The sequence below is a fragment of the Archocentrus centrarchus genome, chromosome 20 (assembly GCF_007364275.1).
Source record: "Archocentrus centrarchus isolate MPI-CPG fArcCen1 chromosome 20, fArcCen1, whole genome shotgun sequence".
In the NCBI taxonomy this organism is placed as follows: domain Eukaryota; kingdom Metazoa; phylum Chordata; class Actinopteri; order Cichliformes; family Cichlidae; genus Archocentrus; species Archocentrus centrarchus.
Window position 1 is genome coordinate 21,888,152 of NC_044365.1, and position 19,476 is coordinate 21,907,627.

Below are 19,476 nucleotides of genomic sequence, written 5' to 3' on the forward strand. Positions count from 1 at the left end.
ACACTGGTGTCTTTTTTTACGACTGCTCCACAGAGTATCTTGGCACACGACATCCTATTGTGGTTTGGGAACAGCTTAGCAGCCGACAAAAAAGCTCTGCAAAGAGTAATCAACACAGCCCAGAAAGACTACCAACTCACCCTTACCTGCCCTGGAGGAAATCTTCAGCTCCTCCCCTCAGGAAAGTGATACAGGGCTGCCAAAACACGCACCGCAAGACTGCTAAACCGTTTCTTTCCCTGGGCCATCACTGAACTGAACTCATTCCTCAAATTGCAAACGTGCAAAACTACGCGTCTCTCATGTGACAATAACCTTGACTATTACGTGTCAAATAGTTACTTTATAGGTGTTCTTTTCCCATGTATTTATATATCTCATCTTTATATTAATAGGTGTTTGAGTGTTGATATGAGTATTAAAATTGTTTATAGTTTTGTAGTCATTTACTTCTATATAGCATGCTTTTATACAAGCGTCATTAAGTAACATTAAACATAAATCTAAGAGAAACTTTTAAATTATATAAAGGTTGTCAGGGGTGATTGACAACAAAAGACAGACAAAAATGACATTCTGGGGTCAGAGCTAAATAGGTCTTCTGTACGTCTACCTTTTCTCCTTCCTCAAAGTTGCTTCACATAAAAACAAAAATATAGCAGACAAGACACAAATAGTAGAAAAGAACCTTTATTTGTCATCAATATCTGAACAATTGTACACGAGAACATGAGCAATAGCCTCTCAAACTTTGTATTGCTTCTGAAATGAATCCACATATTTTCAACATCAGCATACTTTTGTAGAGTTAGATGTACACAGACTGCTTTCACTCCATTCATGGGCACAAAAAAGCAACTTGTCATAAATATTTCCTTCACCGTTGTGGCCGTTCTGCAGCCGAGTGCATACACAAGAAAAAATATTGTGCGATATACCCCGATTAAGGCTTCTAATGCAGCAGTTACTCCACTTATTCTAACAGATAAATAATAGTGAAATATTTGATTTACGTGCATCTCAAAAGTGCAAACTACTGTAATGTTTGTGCCATCTTTACAAACACAGAAGATACTTGGAGCTGATCACTTCACGGTCCCACGAGCACTTCAGATTGTGTGAGACTTTGTGACATCAAAAAAGGCAACAAGATTACAGAAACAGTCAGGCTGACACGGGCCCGTTCGGGGGGAAAAGTAGTGCTTGAAACATGTATGTGAGCGTAACAGAGGACCGAATATTTAATTTGACACAGTCAAAGCTTCAACCAATCCATGTCTCACTGATGCAACATGAGAAAAACTTTTAAAAAATGTACATATTTTTAAAAGTCTTCCCTCTCAGCAATGCATGAATATTGAGATTGTCTACACAGGTGGTGTGGAAATTTGGTCAACTAGGCTGACATGAGCATGAGAGAAATGTTTCAGATAAAACAAGGAATGCAGCGCTATGAAAATAGTTCCATTTGGGCTAAAATTCCTTCAAGTTAGGAGCTCTCATGTGACTGAACTGCAGCTTATTGTTCTGACCACAAAACTATTTACATGAGACATTTGGCACCAAGAAACTGACCACAATAAACGAGACCTCAGAACACACTACATTAGTACCCTATGTGTGCGTGGGGAGACATTTAGAGTACAAATTAATATGCCACAGTGTCATTTTGCATTAAAAAAAAAAAAAAGTGTTTGCATGATGATGATAAATATGATATGATGGCGTTAGTGTAGGGAGAAATTGCATTTTTTTAATACCGTTTTTTTCAGTACATCATCATAGCAGTCCTGCAAGATCTCCCCCTGCTGGTGGTCTAAACTCACTGCAGGTACATAATTTGACATAAAGGCCCTGCTACCACCTAAAATGCTGCATTTCTGCACAAAAAGAACAATTAGTTAAAGCAGGACAGGCTAAAAATCACTCACAGATCATTTATGAAGCAAACTAAAGCAGCATCGATTACATCAAATACAGTCACTGTTGAGATTTTGGTATGTTAAAAAAAGTGCTACGAGATTTAGGGTAAACTCATCAGCTGTCTAAAATGAGACAGAATAAAGGAAAAAAATCTGAATACCTTTTCATTTCCTTCATAAGGCGCTTGGTGATCTTAAAATGTGAAAGAAAAAAGTGAATTGCAATAACTCTTATTATAAAGGAATGTATCCCATTATCTTCCACATATTCAATGTGAATCAGAGCAACTTTCAGGGCTAAAAAAAAAAAGAAAAAAAAAAAAAAAAGGTAATTATCAATCAGTACAGATCTATGTACTATTAATGTGTTTAACTGAGCTTGAGATAAAGTAATTTGATTTGGTAACTTTCTTCCCCTGAAATGTGTTTAAAAAAATAAAAACTAAGCCAAGAGTTTAAAGCTGCTTTCCCAATATTTGAGACATAATGTGTTATTAAACCAGCAGAAAAGCTTTTTAAATAGTGAAAAGTTAAAAGTCAAAGCAACCTCTGACATACTGGACTTTAATGACAAAGAGGGACAGGCTTTTTTTTTCCAGGCTTAAGGACACTGTCCCGGATCTCTCGCTGGTAATAACTGACTGATGTTAGAGGAGCTGCACGACGACAGGAAGGCCTGCAGCAGGTCACACGGGCATGTGCATCTCCGAGTACTCGTCGTGACACTCGCGCTCGTCAAATTTAGGCTCTGCATCGTCAGCATCCAACTAAGAGCAGAAGAAGAAGTCAGAATCAGCACGGTGAACTTGAATAAAGCTGCATTTCAGCTATAGTTTTTAATTTTACAATATTTGATATGAACATTGTGGCCTTTCAATTTGAGATTTGTAGAAAGTTCCTTCTTAACTGGATGTTTTAAAGACTCGAGCTTCTCAGAAAGTCAACATTTTGAGTTACCTAACCAGAAAATTTGAGATGATAATCCCCGTGCTACATACACATATACATCTCTTCTTTCTTTAAAAAAATAAAATAATAAAAATTATGTGACTTTGGTGACAATGGCACAATTTCTTCCTTTTTTAAAATAACTGCCACATTATCAATACAGTGCATACAAGATTAGGAAGGTAAGCCAATCACTTGCCAAATTGCTGTATATAAATTATTATTTTTTTCCTCATGCTCCGATGAAGATTTGTCAGCTGTTTCCTGATGCTTTGTGCTGGGCATCATCATGGGAGCCCCAGCTGAATATGTTGGAAAAACATCCTCTTCAGAGAGTGAACAAATGTTATCAGTCTCTAAATGTGCCAATCATCTCTAAATTACATTTCCGTTTCCTTTCCCCTACAAGCTCAGCGACTACTGCACAGCTCTGCATGAGGCGCTGGGCATGTTAGCACAAAGCAGGGCGCTGCGCCCCCCTGTGGTAAACTTACACATGCCATCTCTCTGGCGGTGAAGATCTGTCGCAGCACGAACATCTTGACGGGGACAGTGAGGATGAGGACAAAGGGGAAAGCCAGAGACGCCTGCGTCGACATAACGGCCCACAGCACCGCCAAACACACCAGCTGGATGCAGGTGAAGAGATGCATGCGCAGCGTGCGGACCTAAAAGATACATGTGTGTCGCTCATACAGCTGACAAAGACATCTGCAAACATAGCTCATATAAAAGGCATTAAAGTGGATATATAATTTTGCCAAACCTTTTTAGGAGTTTAGATCAAAGCTTAGAGGTTTTGTGGTTTAAATAGATAAAGTTAGACACTCACTACACTTTCAAGACATAAATCCTCCAGATTTCTTATTTTTGTGGGTCGTTTTTGTCTATAAATTGTTCCTCCCGTTTCTTACTTTTGCATTTACTTAAATCAGGGGGTTTGTTTCATCTCTACACCTTTGCTCTTTGCTTTACTTTCAAAATTCTGAATTAATGTTTGTCATCTCGACTAAAGAGCAGTAATTCCATCCTTAAATATACGAAGTCCCACTAAAACAACAATTTGCATGGATAAAAAAAGGACAGAAGTTACTTTGGACTCCAGGAGGATTTAATCAACTAAACCTCCAGCAGATTAACTAGTTATTAACTTTAAGTTGCAGCTCTCACAGCCCTCATTATATTTAATGATCCTCCTCCACCCAACATAGTGCTGACTCTTTTTTTTTTTTTTTAATTAAAGACCAGCCTATTTTCCTTTGCTTTCAAGTTTAATCTGAGGTTAGCCATAAGTTAAAAGTCCACTTTAAATTATTTTTAATGTTTAATCTCTTGTGAATTTTTTTCCTGCTTCTTGTCTTCTCATTTTAAATTTTGCCCTTTACATCCCATTTCTACTATTCATAATTTAAAGCTCAGTTTGGGCCCTTTCACACAGAAAGCGGTATGTTATGTCTCAGTGCTGTGCCTAAACCTTGTTTAGGTTTATTTCCCATTCCTTTCTTAAAATACTTATGTGGTTTTTATATCGTGTAATTCTCAGTCTTTTGTACTTGCTCCTTTACTTTGGCTGTAAATGTGTGCTTTTGTGTTCCTCTCACCTTGCGTACGTAGGTGTGATCAGGGTGATACTTTGGTGGCATGAGTAGAAGCATCATCCGCTCCGTTAGCTGGATACCGTTTAGTGACATCACACCCATGTAGAGGAAGATCCCGAAGAGCACGGCTAGGGGGATCTGACGCAGCAGATCACCGATCACGATCGACAGGCCTGATGAGGAGAGCGTTAAAGGCTGAATATTCAAACAGTGCAGAGCCACAGGTGAAAAGGAAAGACAATACCACAGAATCTGTCACTCACCGACCAAAACAGCAACCAGGAGTCCGGTGACCCTCTGTTCCTTCACCTCCTGGATGCGAGGCTTGTCACCAGGAGCAACGGCCTTACTCATGACTGTGAGGGCGTTGACGTGGGTCACCGAGCGAACGGTCGCAGCGGCCATCCACGGGAGGCCAAATAGAGCCGAGGTGCCGCCCAGTACCACGATCAGAAGCAGGTCCAGATGGAAACCAGAACCTTTGACAAGCATCCGGTCCTTTTTACTGACTATCAACCTGCAGGAAGCCGGTATAAAGACGAGGATTTGGATTAATCAGACTGAAAAGAAAGGTAAGATATATTGTATTCATCCCAAAAGCTGGAAATGTTTGTGGTACAGCAGCTAAAACATTAAAACACAGCCTTTGCAATATAGTTTCAACAGAGTAGTTCATTAAAACAAAATACAATCTGATAAAACCACGTCAACATACGAGGTTTCTCTTTTTGGCTAATTGGGAATCGCCTTGTTGGTGTAAAAAAAAAAAAAAAAAATACTATTGTATGCCTGGTGAACTGTTATCTTTGCCATTTTTCATAGATTCAGCTAAAGAAATTATAACAAATGATTCGTTTCTGTGACAGGCTGCCAGTAACAAAGTGCCAAAAGACACAATTTAAACTTGAGTCTTTGCCATGTTGTCTGCTATGTGTAGCCATAACACTGGCTCATCCCTTGAGTTAGCTGTCTATTTTATACTTGAATGATTCATAGGTAAACACCAAGTGTCTTAAACAAAAAAAACAGTCCCATGAAAATGGTCAGGTACAACGACTGGATTGAAAATCAGTTTAAAAACAAGCCAGCTAAGAAAAACTTTGAAATATCTTCAGGAAGCCTGGAGAACTATTGCTCAAGCCCACTTTGAAAATTACAAGAAAGTGTGGCTCAACATAAAGAAAAGAGGAGTGGCTAAAAGTTCTCACTGTCTGTGTAGGTAGCTGACAGCTGGTGTCATAAGCCACCACCTCTGCTCAGTGATGGTCATTCACAGTGGACACAGATGGCCTCTTTTACTCCTCTCTCCAACCATCTCTCTTCCCTGAAAAAAGGTGAACACTGGCATCCTTAAAAGTGTGTTCTTTATCCTTTAGGTACAGCTGACTGACTCACTTGATAGAGCGGGCCAAGGTCTCAGTGGTTTCACCCAAAACCCTTGATGGTAATGACCCATGCCTTTTTTTTCACACCTTGGCTCATGGGATGATGCACATTAATAATAGTGGGCCAACCACCCCCCCAAGGGGAGAACCCCCACTAGTGTTTAAATACATGGGACTCTCCACCATTTGGCTTCAGAACTGAAGAAGCCTCCTGGATAAGAGGTGAAACATCCTTTTTTTCAAGCTCCAGAAACAACCATGACCTGGATGACTGAGAACCTACACACACATATATTTGGTAGAAAGCAGAATTTCCTGCTCGAGTATGTTGAAGAAAGCTCAACAGACTCTCAGTCACTGAATGAACTCAGCTGATGTTGTTTGGACACTGTGATTATTTACGGTTATTATAAAATGTGGAAAATAATGAAAAATAAAGAAATACTGCCCCCTGCAGGGCATTTTAGAAAGTGCTAAGATGAACAAATATACAGGATATTAAAGCATTAATATCTTGCATAAAAACTAAAATTGAGTGGCATCTTCGCTGTGTCTGATCTGCACAAACATCTGTCATCTGCTTTTTTCTGCTACAGGGTGTATTTCTGATTTGTTTGGGGGAGAGATTATTTAATGTGCCGAGTCTAAAGTCTTGCACTTGATGGAAATCACAAAGGTAATTTTGTGCGAACGGCTCTTCAAACAAACATCTCCCAGTGTGATGCGGCTCCAGTCCAACTCACGTGGTGATCTGAGTCTCCATGAAGATGAGGATGAAAACCAGCAGAGCGGGCAAGCAGCAGGCAAACATCATCCAGATGGGGAACTCCTCCTTCGTTCCCAGAGGATTGATGAACCAGCCGCGCTTTTCGGGACTCGTCACAGAAAATCCACTGGGGACGCTCAGTTTCTGAAAGGAAGACACCAGACAGACTCCAATCAGCCCCTGAGATGATGAAGTTTCATATTTTTGAATGTTTTTGGATAAAAAACACTGTATGATCCACCGAGTCCCACCTGTGTGTATGTGTCTTCTATGGAGTAATCCACTAAAACCATGATGAGGATTGCAATCGGTACCCCAAAATCTCCAATCATCCTGCGGACCTAAAAACCACAGACAGGTTCAGTCTGAAGAAAAAGCTGCTAAATGTGTCACATTAAACAATATCAGACACTCGCTACAGAGCTCCATTAGAGATCTCAGCTCCTTACCCTTCCAGGGAAGAACGCGCTGTTCTTGAACTTGCGCAAGTAGAAGGCAATAAAAAAAGTTCCAGCCATGAGAACCAGAGAGAGCAGCGCCGTGTTCGGCTCCCCTCTGACCTTCTCCATCACCGGCTGGTTGCTGCTGTTAGCCATGAGGGTGGTGTTTCCCACTGAGGTGTTGCCATCGGTGCCGTTGTCGAAAGAGCAGCGTTTCAGTGGGTGCTCCTTGAAAATCTGCACACAGAGGTTTCATATTAAAAAAAAAAAGAATTCACTGTAAGTTGCTTACACAAACAGGCTGTGATTACTTCACTCAGAGGGACTAACATGTAACACCTTTCAGTTGTCACAACCACTCTTTCCTGGAAATGAGATTAGCTCGTAACAAAATGCCTTTCAAGTCTGAGCTGTTAAACTCTAAAAATAGAAAATCTTCCAAAATCATGAGTCTGTACAATAATTAAAACTCTAAACCCATTTAAGATTCAGGATCCATCAATCAAAAAAGATTTCAGGTGTGCTTATTTGAAAAAAAGAAAAAAAAAAAACCACAAACTCATTTTGACCCCGAGTTTTGAACGCCGTCCAGAGATTAATCTGCTCGGCTTAGCGTCAGCGGCGCAAACGCACAGCGTGCCAACAAAAACTTTTTCTAATCAGGAGCTGTTATTTCACGTCTCAGGTGTACCCTGCCAAGCTTGATGAAGGTCTCGCAGATGAAGATGAGGGAGATGAGGAAGGAGAAGATTTCCTGGGTGAAGCGGGAGACGAAGCGCACCAGGAAGCTGCCCTCGAAGGCCACGGTGAGGACCACGATGATGATGAGCCAAAAGCCGATCCAGACGCGGCCCGTCAGGTACTCTATGTTGTTTGATGTGCAGAACTGTGAGCACACAGAGACATGATAAACAGTGGGTTCATTTGTGTGCAAAACATTTACTTGTCCAGAATTCCTTTCTCCCAGTGACATTTTAAAGGGCATTTTTTGTGTCCTGGTACTCTGTAGGTGCTTTGCAGACCCACAAATACATGCTGGAGCGGTCTACTTTCACCAGGGCGCAGTGTCAAAAATAAGTGGTAACGTTTTTTTGTTGTTGTTTAAAAGTGTTTGTTGATGTTGATCCTTCCTAACTTCCTAGCGTAATCCCTGGCCCAGAAAATATGGAGGTCATAGCATGTAAAAAACTTTGTAGTAAAGTAAAACTGAGGTTTAAAAGAAACTAAAATTGCCCACTGGAGTACATCTGTAGGTTCTCAGTCACTGAACTGATGAAGCTTCTTGGATAAGAGGTGAAGCGTCTAAAAACTTCAAGAAATCCAGTTGCCTTTTTTCAAGCTCTGGAGCCATTTTATGACTCCCATCTGAACTTTTTTTACTTCTTTTTTTTGTGGTGAACTCCACTGTTGCTCCCTCTCATGTTCAAGCCCTTTTTCTTTTTTGCATCATTTGGTTCCCGTAATCCTTCCCTCTCCATAGCCAAACAGCTACAAGCACACAGACGTGGCACCATAAATAAATCTGACTTTTATCCTTTCCTGTAGCAGCCTGGGTTCAAGTCCATCCTCTGCCCTTTCACCCCTTCTCTTTCTGTCTCTATGTTTAGTTTCCAATAATGGACAAAAAAGCCAAAATTTATTTTTGAAGAATTATTAATTTGCACAAATCCAGAATTGCAGGGGAACTTATGGGCTTTTTATTCAACTTACACTATAAAAGGCTTCTTCAAAGACCAGCAGAGGTCCAGAGAAGCCCACAACCAGCAGTGGCTGAGCCCCGAGCAGACAGAAGATAATGCCCTGCATCGCTGTCGACACAATCAGCTCCGAGACACCGATCAGGCCGTGTGTCTTCTCACCTGGAAACAGACCCGGGGTTTTCAAAATTCATCAACAAGACATTATTACAAAAACACGGAGAGGATTTGAGGTAGGAGATGTGAATGCACTCGTTAATTCTCCCACACACTCACCCAGCAGACCTCCAAATGTTATGGCTGGAGAAAGGGCAGCGAAGTAAATAAAGATGACGGCGGCCATGCACTGACTGTTCAGGGCATCTTTGAAGTCACTGAAGTACTTTGGGTAACGCCGCCGCACGTCTCGTATCAGCCCACCGAATGGGCGTCCAGTACGCGCTAAGGGGTCGTCTGACTTTTTCAAAGGTGCGAGGAGGGCCTCTGGGTGACGATGCAGAACAGGTTTTAAATGATTAAAACCACAGGAAAGCACATAAAATCAAATCAGCTGATTGAAATGGAAATGCACACCTTTATCTTCAAGGCTTTTAGGCTCTTTGGCCAACATTTTGACCTCTAGTTCCTCCCTCTTACGCAGCATCTCCCTCTGAAAGCGGGCGACAGAGCGCAGCAGCTCGTCACCTCCCACCTCTGAAGGCGGCAGCACGATGCTGCAGTCCAAGAAGCTGTTGATGGCGTTCAGCAGGTCCTGCCTGTCGTCTGCCAGGTAGGCCGCCTCGTGGAATTGCTGGAAGATAGTGGCAGAAATAAACAAACATCATGAGTGTCAAGGGGGACCTGCAGGTATTATTTTTTGTAATAAAAATGTGAATCAAACAACATTTCTATTAAAGAGAAGTGCCTAAATCAAGACCAGCGCTCACCTTGTCAGACATGAGGGTGGAGATGGAACGTCCTATCTGGTGGTAGTCCATGCTGGTAGTCGGGGGTCCCAGCAGAACAAAGAGGAATCTGACAGGCACAGGCACTTCCAGGACGGACTCCAGCTCCACCGCTTCCTGCAGCCGCACAAACGCCATGGTGGGCTGCTCCAGGAAGTCCACGCTGCCTGGGAGACCGCAAAACAGAGTTGGTCAATGTGCAGAAAATACTACATGGTCTCGAGGTGTTTTAAGTAGTAACCTGTTTTTAGATTAACTGTAGTTTTAAAAGACTAATACACACCCATGGTACAGTATTATTCGGTCTGATTTTAGTTTGTTGTTAGGTGGTTGCGAGGCAACATAATGACATCAAAATATATCATACACAATTCAGGTTTTGTGGATATAAATTAGATGTTACTGCTGTGAAATTAAAATGATACAACGGTTTCATAAAGCTGTTGTAAGTGGATAAATGCTCAAAATGGGTAATTTTACCCTATTGGTTGGTGGTTGCTAGGCAACATGATAGCATCCTATTATGCGATCTAGATAAGAACCTTCAGGGACCTAAGATGCACCAGTGTGCCAAGTTTGATTGCTCAACTCCTGATCGTGTAGGAGGAGCTCATGGACAGCTGGATATTAGTAAGATTAGTAACTCACCCACAAGGACCACTGTGGCCTCAGCATTTTCAGGAATCTTCTCCAGCAGCTTCAGCTCATGCTTGGACTTGGACCGATGCATGCCAGGTCCAATGCTCGGCTCCCTCTGCTGGAAACAACACAGGAAGTGGAAATAAGGATGACAGAAATTATTGTGATGCTCTGCAAACTCTTCAGACTCGGCCTTACTGGCACTTCATTCTTCTCCATGTCGATGTGCGTCTCTGTGTCCCCTGTACAGCGGGCCGTGCCCATGAGGGGGTCGGTCACTGACGGCTCTGTCTGATAGGCGTGGTTGGCATTGTGGTGGTGTGCTATCAGACTGCCGAGGCTGGCTGCGGAAATGTTCCTGGGGAAATGGCTACTGTGCTCCTTCTCATCGCTCGGGTGACTATGGGAGGCAGAGGGAGGAAGAGAGAGGGTGAACAGGAGGAGGAGAGGTAGTGACCAAGCATGAAGCCATCTAATAGCAGGAAGTGTGGAGCAGTGAGAAACAAAGTTTAACCACTCAATCCATTCATAAAACAAACATTGCTTTAAGAGGGGCTTTTTATGACCCCTTAAAGGCTTAAAAAGGTATTAGGTAAATACTGGACAAGAAGAAAAACAAGTGTGCAGAAAATTGTGTTGATCCGTAACAGTTGTACCAAGTTCTTTATCCACTGCTAGATCTAAAACAGCATTGAATGCTTCTGGCAGATGAAATCTCTGCCAGCTTGTTTGTAGCAGTGAGGTGCTGCCAGTCACCTGTGTTTGAGCAGCAGGGCTCTGAGGACGTTGGCTCGGTCTTCTGCTTTGATCTGGTCAGAAATGATCATCTGTTCCACCACCTGGTGGGCGATGCCAGGCAGAGTCTTTTGGTCAAGGTCCAGCAGCACCGCACCTGCAAACATAGACGCATGCCGAGCTCAGTCATCTATGAACCGTATTGCAGACTTGTAAGCATACAGCTTACACAAATATATTCTCTTATATATACACTCTTACCGTGGGAGATGGTCCTTCTGAGCTCTAGCAAACTGCGGAAAGACAGCGAAGCGACATGAGGCTTCCCCCAGCGGTCCGTCTCCTCCTCAACATCTTCCTCAAACTTGATCCAGCGGGCCGTCTCCTTCCACTGCATCTCCTGGTTCTTGTCCATGGTCAGCTCGTTCAGCTCCACGAACACCTGGAAATGCACAGGAGCACAGCCCGGTGTAGGTGAGATATGTGCAAACCGTCCACAACCCATAACATGCACATTAGTGCCAAACACTCAGATAAGTAAAGCACTGACTGGTCAGCTGGTCCACTCATATACATTTCTCTGTTTTGTCCCCCCTTGTGTTATCTGTTCTCCGTCCTTCAGCTTGTGACCTGGAATCAACCTCACATGCTATCCTCAAGGATGTCTCCATTACTAAAACACATCTGAAGGATAAAGAAGGCTCTCCAAAGGAGCTATAAATGATGAAGAGATGTATAATTTGCTTTAACATAAAAAAGGACTGGAATCAAATTGGACTATACAAACCATGGTGGGAGGAGGACTGCATCATATTCGTGAGTTAGCACAATATGGGAAGTTGTGAATAGAAAAAATATATAATATATATATATAATAATTTAAATATATAGGTTGTCATTACTGCTGTTATGTTCATTTAGCACCCGAGGCCATAAAATACAGCATTCATGTTTTTAAATGCTGGCTCTGAATGTCCTCACGTTAAATGCCTGCTGCCTTGATTCTGCCGTTCACATATGTGGTCAAAATCTAAGAAAAGAGAGGAGGAGAGAATTTAGTGATTCAGTGGAGCAGACCTCATGCTTTCCAGAAGTGAAACTCAAAACTCAAAAGATAAGTCTTGTTAATAATTAATTTTGTCAGTTTTAAAAGTAAAATCTGTATGACTTTAGCTTTTCTTCTCAATTTAGCAACCTAAAGCAGTTTTTATACTTGTACTGCATTTGTCAAATTCTTTAGGCCCCAAATTATATCTTCACAACAGTAACTGTAATGTTAATAACCACTTAAAATATGCTTAAATCTGCGTACAACTGCAATGTGAAACAATTCACACTTTAAAAACATCTTAAAAACAAATAACTACAACACCTGCTGTGCCTCATCAGCAGCTGTGGCTCAACTTCCCGGATCTGTTACAAAGAAATTAATCCAACACCATGCTGCAAGAAAATTCCCTTAAACTGCCATCTTGTGCCATTTCACACCTGCTGCATGCCTGTGAAATCACTCTCACACACGTCAAACCTGACTCTGGCCGGCCACACAGCCTCACCTTCTGGTACCGAGCCATTTGACCGGAGTCCTTGTCCAGCAGAATGCCTTCTAGCCGCGAGGCAGAGCGGTACACAACCACCGGTAAAGACTGGAAACGGTGCAGGAGACGACTCAAACGCTGATACAACCGACAGCAGCACAAAGCATGGGACCCACGCTTTCACAAACATACCCACAGGTAGTTCCTCCTCATCACACACACCTGACAGGGACCTGTTGTTAATTGGGGCTGCCAGGGGTTTGGAGCTGCATATGAGAATCTGTGTGTGTGTGTGTGTGTGTGTGTGTGTGTGTGTGTGTGTGTGTGTGTGTGTGTGTTAATAAAACATAGCTCCCCCTTTCTCAGGAGCTCCCAGTGTCTGGTTACCGAAGCTCCCCTCTCCCATCATTTTTTCCTTTCCGTGTGTGAAAGAAAAGAACGAACTCATTCATTTTTAATTGTCTCCTTCTCTCCCTGTCCCATTGACAAAAGAGTCAGGACAGTGCTAAATTTGAGAGGGAAAGAAGAGAAAGCATTTCCTAGAACTTGAAGGATTTGAAATCTGAAGTAGAAAACTGAGCCATCTAAACGTGATTGAGTTTAAAAGCCCGGTCAGTCACTTTCTGCCTGTACAAACATGTGTGTTTACTTTAAAAGTGAAAGATTTTCACATTTTTATAATAAATTTGGCATCAACACCCAAGGACTTCCCTCCCTCTCTCCCTCCCTTTTGTATTTCCACTATCAAATCTCCAAAAACGGCCAAAATACTGTTTAAAAATTCCCCAAATGCTGATTCCTCTAACTGAAACCCACATTTTTTTCTGTTTCTTGCCAAAATGTTTGACATACAAATCAAGTATAATAGAAAATAATTATCATTTCTCACTCTAGTTATTAATGTCAGTCTTGTTAACTCTTTACAATAAAACCAAATCCAAGTGCTCGGCACCCTGCACCGTCTACCAACAAAATTAATTTTGGGACTTCTTAAGGGACACTTGTGCAACTTCAGTTTGCGAGCTGCTGTCTCACCTCGTGGGGGGTGCGATCCTGCTTGCGACTGCGAGTTGTCGGCTCTTTGTGGTCTTTGCCGGTGTGCACCACTTGGTTCTTGGTGCTCTTGCGGACCAGGTGTCGGCGCATGCCGGGAACATCTTCAAAGCGATGGCCTGGAGAGATACACATATGCACAAACAAAGAAAAAAATAAATAAATAAAAAATCAGCAAACCTTAGCTCCATACAACACAACAGCATCAAGTCGTCAGTTTGCATCACATATTTTATTTCTGCAGCCCAAAGGTGGTACATGTTGACCTTTCACCCTTTCAAAAGCCCATTTAATCACAGGCCTCTTTGCTTTGTATCTAAGGGAGTAGAGTTACTCATGCTGGCAGCACACCAGGCACTGAAAAGGATGTGGAGAAAGAAACGGGATGACACAGAACACTGTGAGCATAAACCGTTCTATCATTTGTAAGAGTTCAAAGATCAATGGACCTGTTGATTCATTCATTTTGAATTTAGAAATTGATAGCTTCACACTGACAAAACTGAGAAAACAAAAAGAAATGTGCAACAGACCTCTACTTCCTCACATTCTGGCTCTGTGCACCGTTTTGGAGGTCATGAGTGAGCCTCAACTCAATCCCACAGCACCTCCAAACTTTCATCTTAAAATGCATCAGCTGTGGCCATTAAAACCATATCACTCAACTGGAAAGTCCACACAAACCTTGAAAAGCTCACATCAACCTTGAAGCACAGCCTGCATCCAATGAATAAACACCTTTTCTCTTCTCCTGCACTGCATCCAGAGCTTCATCGAACAAACACACAAACAAAATAACCCACAATATCCTAGTTATATTTTCATGATTTCTACCCTTTTTTTTCCCCCAAACTTGTCTTAATGTCTATGTTCCTGTTGCTTTATTCTAAGTAGGTCTGCAAATAAATTAAAATGCATTCAACACAAAATGAGTGAAATCTTCCTTAGAAATATCAAGGCTTACCATTATCAGAGCTTGCATATCCTATGTAAAAAACACTGAGGCTTTTCTGGTTCTTCATCAAGGTTTTAACTCATTATCTGATAACCAGGCGGGCCTTGCAAGGACAAAAAGAAATTCTGTCCAGAACTGAGATTTTCACCTGCTACCTCGTTCGTTCTCGCTTCACTTGCACAGCCTTCAGTTTTTATTGGGAGGGCCCCTTATCAAGTCGCTACATGATGCCTGCCTGCAGTTTGGGGCAGAACCTGGAGAAAAATGAGGCCGACTGGTATGTAGGAAGAGGAGGGTTTCTATTGCAGGCATCAAGTTAGAACCGGCGCTGTCACCTTAGGATCTCCTTGCTGCTCAAAGTGAAGTGTGGGACTTGTTTTGACAAATTGGAAAAAGTTGCCACTTCTTGACCGGCACCTGACCCCCACAGAGGCTGAAACTATCAGAATGCATCAGCGAGCAGAGGTGCTAATTTGCTCAGGTCGAACAAAAGGGGAGGGACAGTGATCTAATAATTCCTATTGTTGAGTGGCAGCCAGAGACACAGACACTTTCCCAGGATGATTTACGGTGGCGGGAGGTAGATAAAAGAAGACAGAAAGTATGTGGCGTCGAACCTGTTTGTAGGCTCACCTCTTTCATAATGACCAAATATCATGCCCACACTTCCATCCTCAGCCGCTTTATTTTGGCCTTCAGGTCTACTTAATTCTTCCTCTTGTTTCACTCCTGTAATGATTAAAGGTTGAAAACTGAGGTCCGGATTCAACAATTAGCCACCATGTTGGCTCGGGCCCGAGTCCAGGGGCCTCAGCTGACAACGGGAACGACTAATTTAATAATGCAGGCCTGTCTGCCACACTCTAATAAGCTGCTGCTCTCTGCAGAGGGGTCGGCTCCCTGACCTAAATCACCTGGGCCCTGAACACCACCCCACGCTGGGCTGGGGGCCGGGAATGTCACAGGGCAGTGGGAAGCACTCTGCAATCAAACAGAGAGCGAGAAGGGCCCCACACCCCCACCTGATGTTTGTGGAGGAATCTAAGCAAAGACTTCATTACCGGTGCTGTCTAATAACACAACAGCACTGCAAGTGATTAAGTATCAGTTCAGTTGCATATAGTAATTTTCCAAGTTCTTAAACACTCCAAATATGTTTTAGTACAACAATTCAAAGTGTGTAAACACTGAAAGATCAACAGTGACTGATATTTTTAAGAAATACTTTCTGCTAAAGGCTGGCTGATGCAGAGTAATGTGTAATGTTTTACTTTATTTTTAAATGACAATCCCAGCACTGTATTTGGCTGATCATACTTTTGAAATTCAAGTAAAGGTGTTCTTTGGCGATTTCCTGAAAACAAAAGTAATGTCTGCATCCATGTACTCACAAAAACAAATTAAGATTCAATTCAATTTACATAGCCCCAATTCACAATAACAGTCACCACAAGGTACCTTATATTTCAAGGTTACGACCCTACAATACTAGAAAGAAACCCCAACAATCACACAACCCCTGTGAGCAAGCACTTGGAGAAAGTGGGAAGGAAAAAAACTCCTTTTTAACAAAAGAGACCTCCAGCAGCACCAGACTCAGATAGGGGCAGTCATCTGCAATGACTGGTTTGAAGTGAGAGGCAAGAGAAGTGAGCAGAGAGAAACAGGACAAAGGGTAAACTATGCGAGAGAGACAGCGTTTAATAAATGCTAATGATTAAATACAGTGAAACGAGTTGAGTGAAGAACAACACTGAGTGTATCATGGGAAGCCCCCTCAGCATCCTAAGCCTATAACAGCACAAGTACAGAATAGTTCAGTGTCACCTGATCCAGCCCCAACTATAACCTTTAACAAAAAGGAAACTTTTAAGCCTCATCTTAAAAGTAGAGCGTGCCTGTATCCTGAATCCAGACTGGGTGCTGGTTCCATAGTAGAGGGGCCTGATCACTGAAAGCTCTGCCTCCCATTCTACTTTTGAAAACTCTAGGAACCACAAGTAAGCCAGCACTCCAACAGCAAGGTGCTCTGTCAGAATAATAGGGTACTATGAGGTCTTTAAGATAAGATGGGACCTGATTCAAGATTTTGTATGTGAGAAGAGGCATTTTAATTTCAGAGAGCCAATGAAGAGAAGCCAGTATGGGCGAAATATGCTCTCTCTTTCTAGTCCCTCTCAGTACTCTTGCTGCACCATTTTGGATCAGCTGAAGGCTTTTCAGGAAGCTTTGAGAGTGACCCGATAATACCGAAGTACAATAGTTGAACCAAGAAGTAATAAATGCACAAACTAGTGTTTCAGTTTTAGCCAGGAGGAAACAGGATGTTTCTGATTTTAGCAATACTGCATAAATTAATGAATGAATCATTGAAGGACATATCCTGGTCAAAAATGACTCCCCACAGTGTTACTGGAGGCCAAGGTAATGCCATCCAGAGTAAATATGTGGTTAGGGCCGAGCACAAAAACCTCTATTTTGTTTCATATTAGAAGAAGGAAATTAAAGATCATCCAGGTCTTCTATGTATTTAAGATGTGCCTGTAGTTTAACTAGTTAATAAGTAGTTGAAGATCAATGAAATATTTTCAAATCAGGATGATAAAAAGTGAGCCTATCGTTAAAAATAGATAAATAAATAAAAAATAAACAACAAAAAAAATCCCATGGGTTTGAACTTGCTGCTCAGCTGGGACCTTTATGTGTGGCATCTATATGTTCTCCCAGTACCTGTGTGGGCTCTCACCAGGTTTTCCTGCTTCCTCCCACAGTCCAAAGATATACATATATATATTTATTTTTAGCTGTTTTACTACAAAAAAAAAAAAAAAAAGGAAAATGTAATAAGAGCAATGTGCTGAAGCAAAATTGTAAAAACCATCATTATGTAAAGCAGAGAGAAACTGCAGAGTAGAGACGTGATTATCTGTTGGGTTTATCATTACAAGCAGAAGCTCCTGTTACATACAGGCAGTCATGTGAGCCACCGTTGATCTCAGAATACAGATACTAAAAATGCTACATACATAACAAAATACACAAAACATAAAGGGGTAAAAAGTCCTCATTAAAGAAATTCTTTAAGCAAATTAACAACCAATAAAAAGAGGAAAGAAACATTTTATTCCTCGTTATATTTCACCTCATTCAACCCTCAAAGTGTTTTTCCTTCAGAAACATGCCTCAAAAGCAGCCACAGAAGGCTATACTGCAACTTTGTTAGGTGGAGGTCACCTATGACAAATACTCTTATAGTGGGTGTAGGATCAAACTTAAGGTGTCATTAAAATCTGCTTAATCTGAACAACTTGCCAAATGATTCACACTCACTCTTGATGCCATCCAGGTCAGCAGAGGCCAGCGTCTGCGCTTCGCTCTCATCGGTGGGGATGCGCTCGTACTTCGCCTGCTCAGCACCCGTCATGTTGCCCGTGCGCCGGCGCTCTGTCAGGTCGTAGCTGCGGCTGGCAGAAGAGACACGGGACAGCGGTATGTGCTCGGGTGGGACTGACTGTGCAGTGGGGCTGGAGGGCTCGGATGAAGGCAGTTTACTGAAGAAAGGCAGAAAGATGAGGAAAAAAAGAAAAAGAAAAGAAGAGTAGCTCAGAAATCAACAAGTGATAAAGCAATGATCAGGGTTTCCCCCTAAAAGAAACTGGAGACTGTGCACACTTAACTTTCCCAGTACTTGTTTTCACGGGACTAATATCACTGTACTTTTCTTGCACCATACATTACAGCCTTCTGCTGCTTCTCCTAGTATAATAAATGTATGCAAGGTGCAAGTCACACATTAAGCTGCAAAAATGATAAACCAGTCAGAGGACAAAGAATTTAAACCAAGATAAATCCTGCAACAAAAAAAACAAAAAAAACAATTAACTTACCGTATTTACAAAATTGTGTTCTCCACAGTTTACCAATGTTACTTTAAAATCTCCCTTTTAACCCAACTACCTCCCTTTTAGGTACGGATGTTTTTAAAAACAAATCTGAAAATAAACTGCTGTCCAATTCACTGAAAATAAGCAAAAGGTGTCTGTGTGGCTTCTTTCAAGCTCAGAGTTTAAAAAAAAAAAAAAAAAAAAAAGTAGAAAAGTAAATGTCATAGGCGGAGCCTGGGGCTGCTGAGTAGCGACAGGTGATATATGGGTCTCTGTGGAGAGAACTGCCCTTGTGCATCTGATTATGCTCAGCAGGCTCACTGGATGCCTGAGACATGGTAACGTACAGTACATTGTATACCCCACTGTCCAATCAGGCGTGACCTTCAGTGATCTCACCCAAACAGGATGGCTGTGAGAACATTTCAGCAAAATGACAAAAACACGCATTATCTAGTCATTATAGCAGGTAAGGAGTAATTACCAACCTAACAATCACGCCCTTTTTCGGTTCTTTTTGAAGTCTGAGAAGCAGACTTGACTCTGTAATGGAAAAATGCCTAAATGAACTTTCACTCATGCAGCATATGCAGAATCATTGTTAGTTTGTACCTTGTACCATCATGTTTTGCAGAGATCAGCTTAAAGCATAGGTTAACCAAAAATATGTGCCCGTGTACCGTGGTTACTGTGTAAGCTGTTTAAACAGCGTGTGTATATGAACTTATGCAGGTGCCCCAGGTATCTTGCTATAAGAACCATCTGTAGAGTTTAGGTGTCACACTTCTGCTGCTGTTCGGCAATAAAAACTCTGTCCCTGCTTGGTCAAACAGAATTAATAGTTTTGACTTGACCTATGACTCCTACTGAGACTTGTGCGTTGATGATTTTTGCATTAAAGCTGTAAAATCTTTAAGGGTTCTTTGTGATATTTTTATTCAGAAAGGTTAATTCCACCACAATTTTGGCAAC

At 41.9% G+C, this 19,476-nt stretch overlaps 1 protein-coding gene across 4 annotated transcripts in view; it reads right to left on the reverse strand.

Moving 5' to 3' along the window:
- Positions 1-674: 674 nt before the first annotated feature.
- slc4a2b (solute carrier family 4 member 2b) overlaps positions 675-19,476 on the reverse strand; it is a 54,517-nt gene continuing 35,715 nt past the window's right edge. For all 4 annotated transcript variants that reach the window (XM_030756668.1, XM_030756667.1, XM_030756670.1 and 1 more), the window contains 18 exons: positions 17,951-18,171; positions 13,648-13,784; positions 11,336-11,516; positions 11,096-11,231; positions 10,538-10,739; positions 10,349-10,457; positions 9,683-9,867; positions 9,330-9,546; positions 9,033-9,239; positions 8,770-8,918; positions 7,751-7,945; positions 7,069-7,296; positions 6,871-6,960; positions 6,597-6,763; positions 4,732-4,985; positions 4,472-4,641; positions 3,365-3,538; positions 675-2,689 (listed from right to left, as the gene is read on the reverse strand). In XM_030756668.1, the coding sequence (XP_030612528.1) occupies positions 2,609-2,689; positions 3,365-3,538; positions 4,472-4,641; positions 4,732-4,985; positions 6,597-6,763; positions 6,871-6,960; positions 7,069-7,296; positions 7,751-7,945; positions 8,770-8,918; positions 9,033-9,239; positions 9,330-9,546; positions 9,683-9,867; positions 10,349-10,457; positions 10,538-10,739; positions 11,096-11,231; positions 11,336-11,516; positions 13,648-13,784; positions 17,951-18,171 (3,103 nt within the window). In that variant the 3' untranslated portion in view covers positions 675-2,608. The remainder of the gene's footprint in view (positions 2,690-3,364; positions 3,539-4,471; positions 4,642-4,731; positions 4,986-6,596; positions 6,764-6,870; positions 6,961-7,068; positions 7,297-7,750; positions 7,946-8,769; positions 8,919-9,032; positions 9,240-9,329; positions 9,547-9,682; positions 9,868-10,348; positions 10,458-10,537; positions 10,740-11,095; positions 11,232-11,335; positions 11,517-13,647; positions 13,785-17,950; positions 18,172-19,476) is intronic.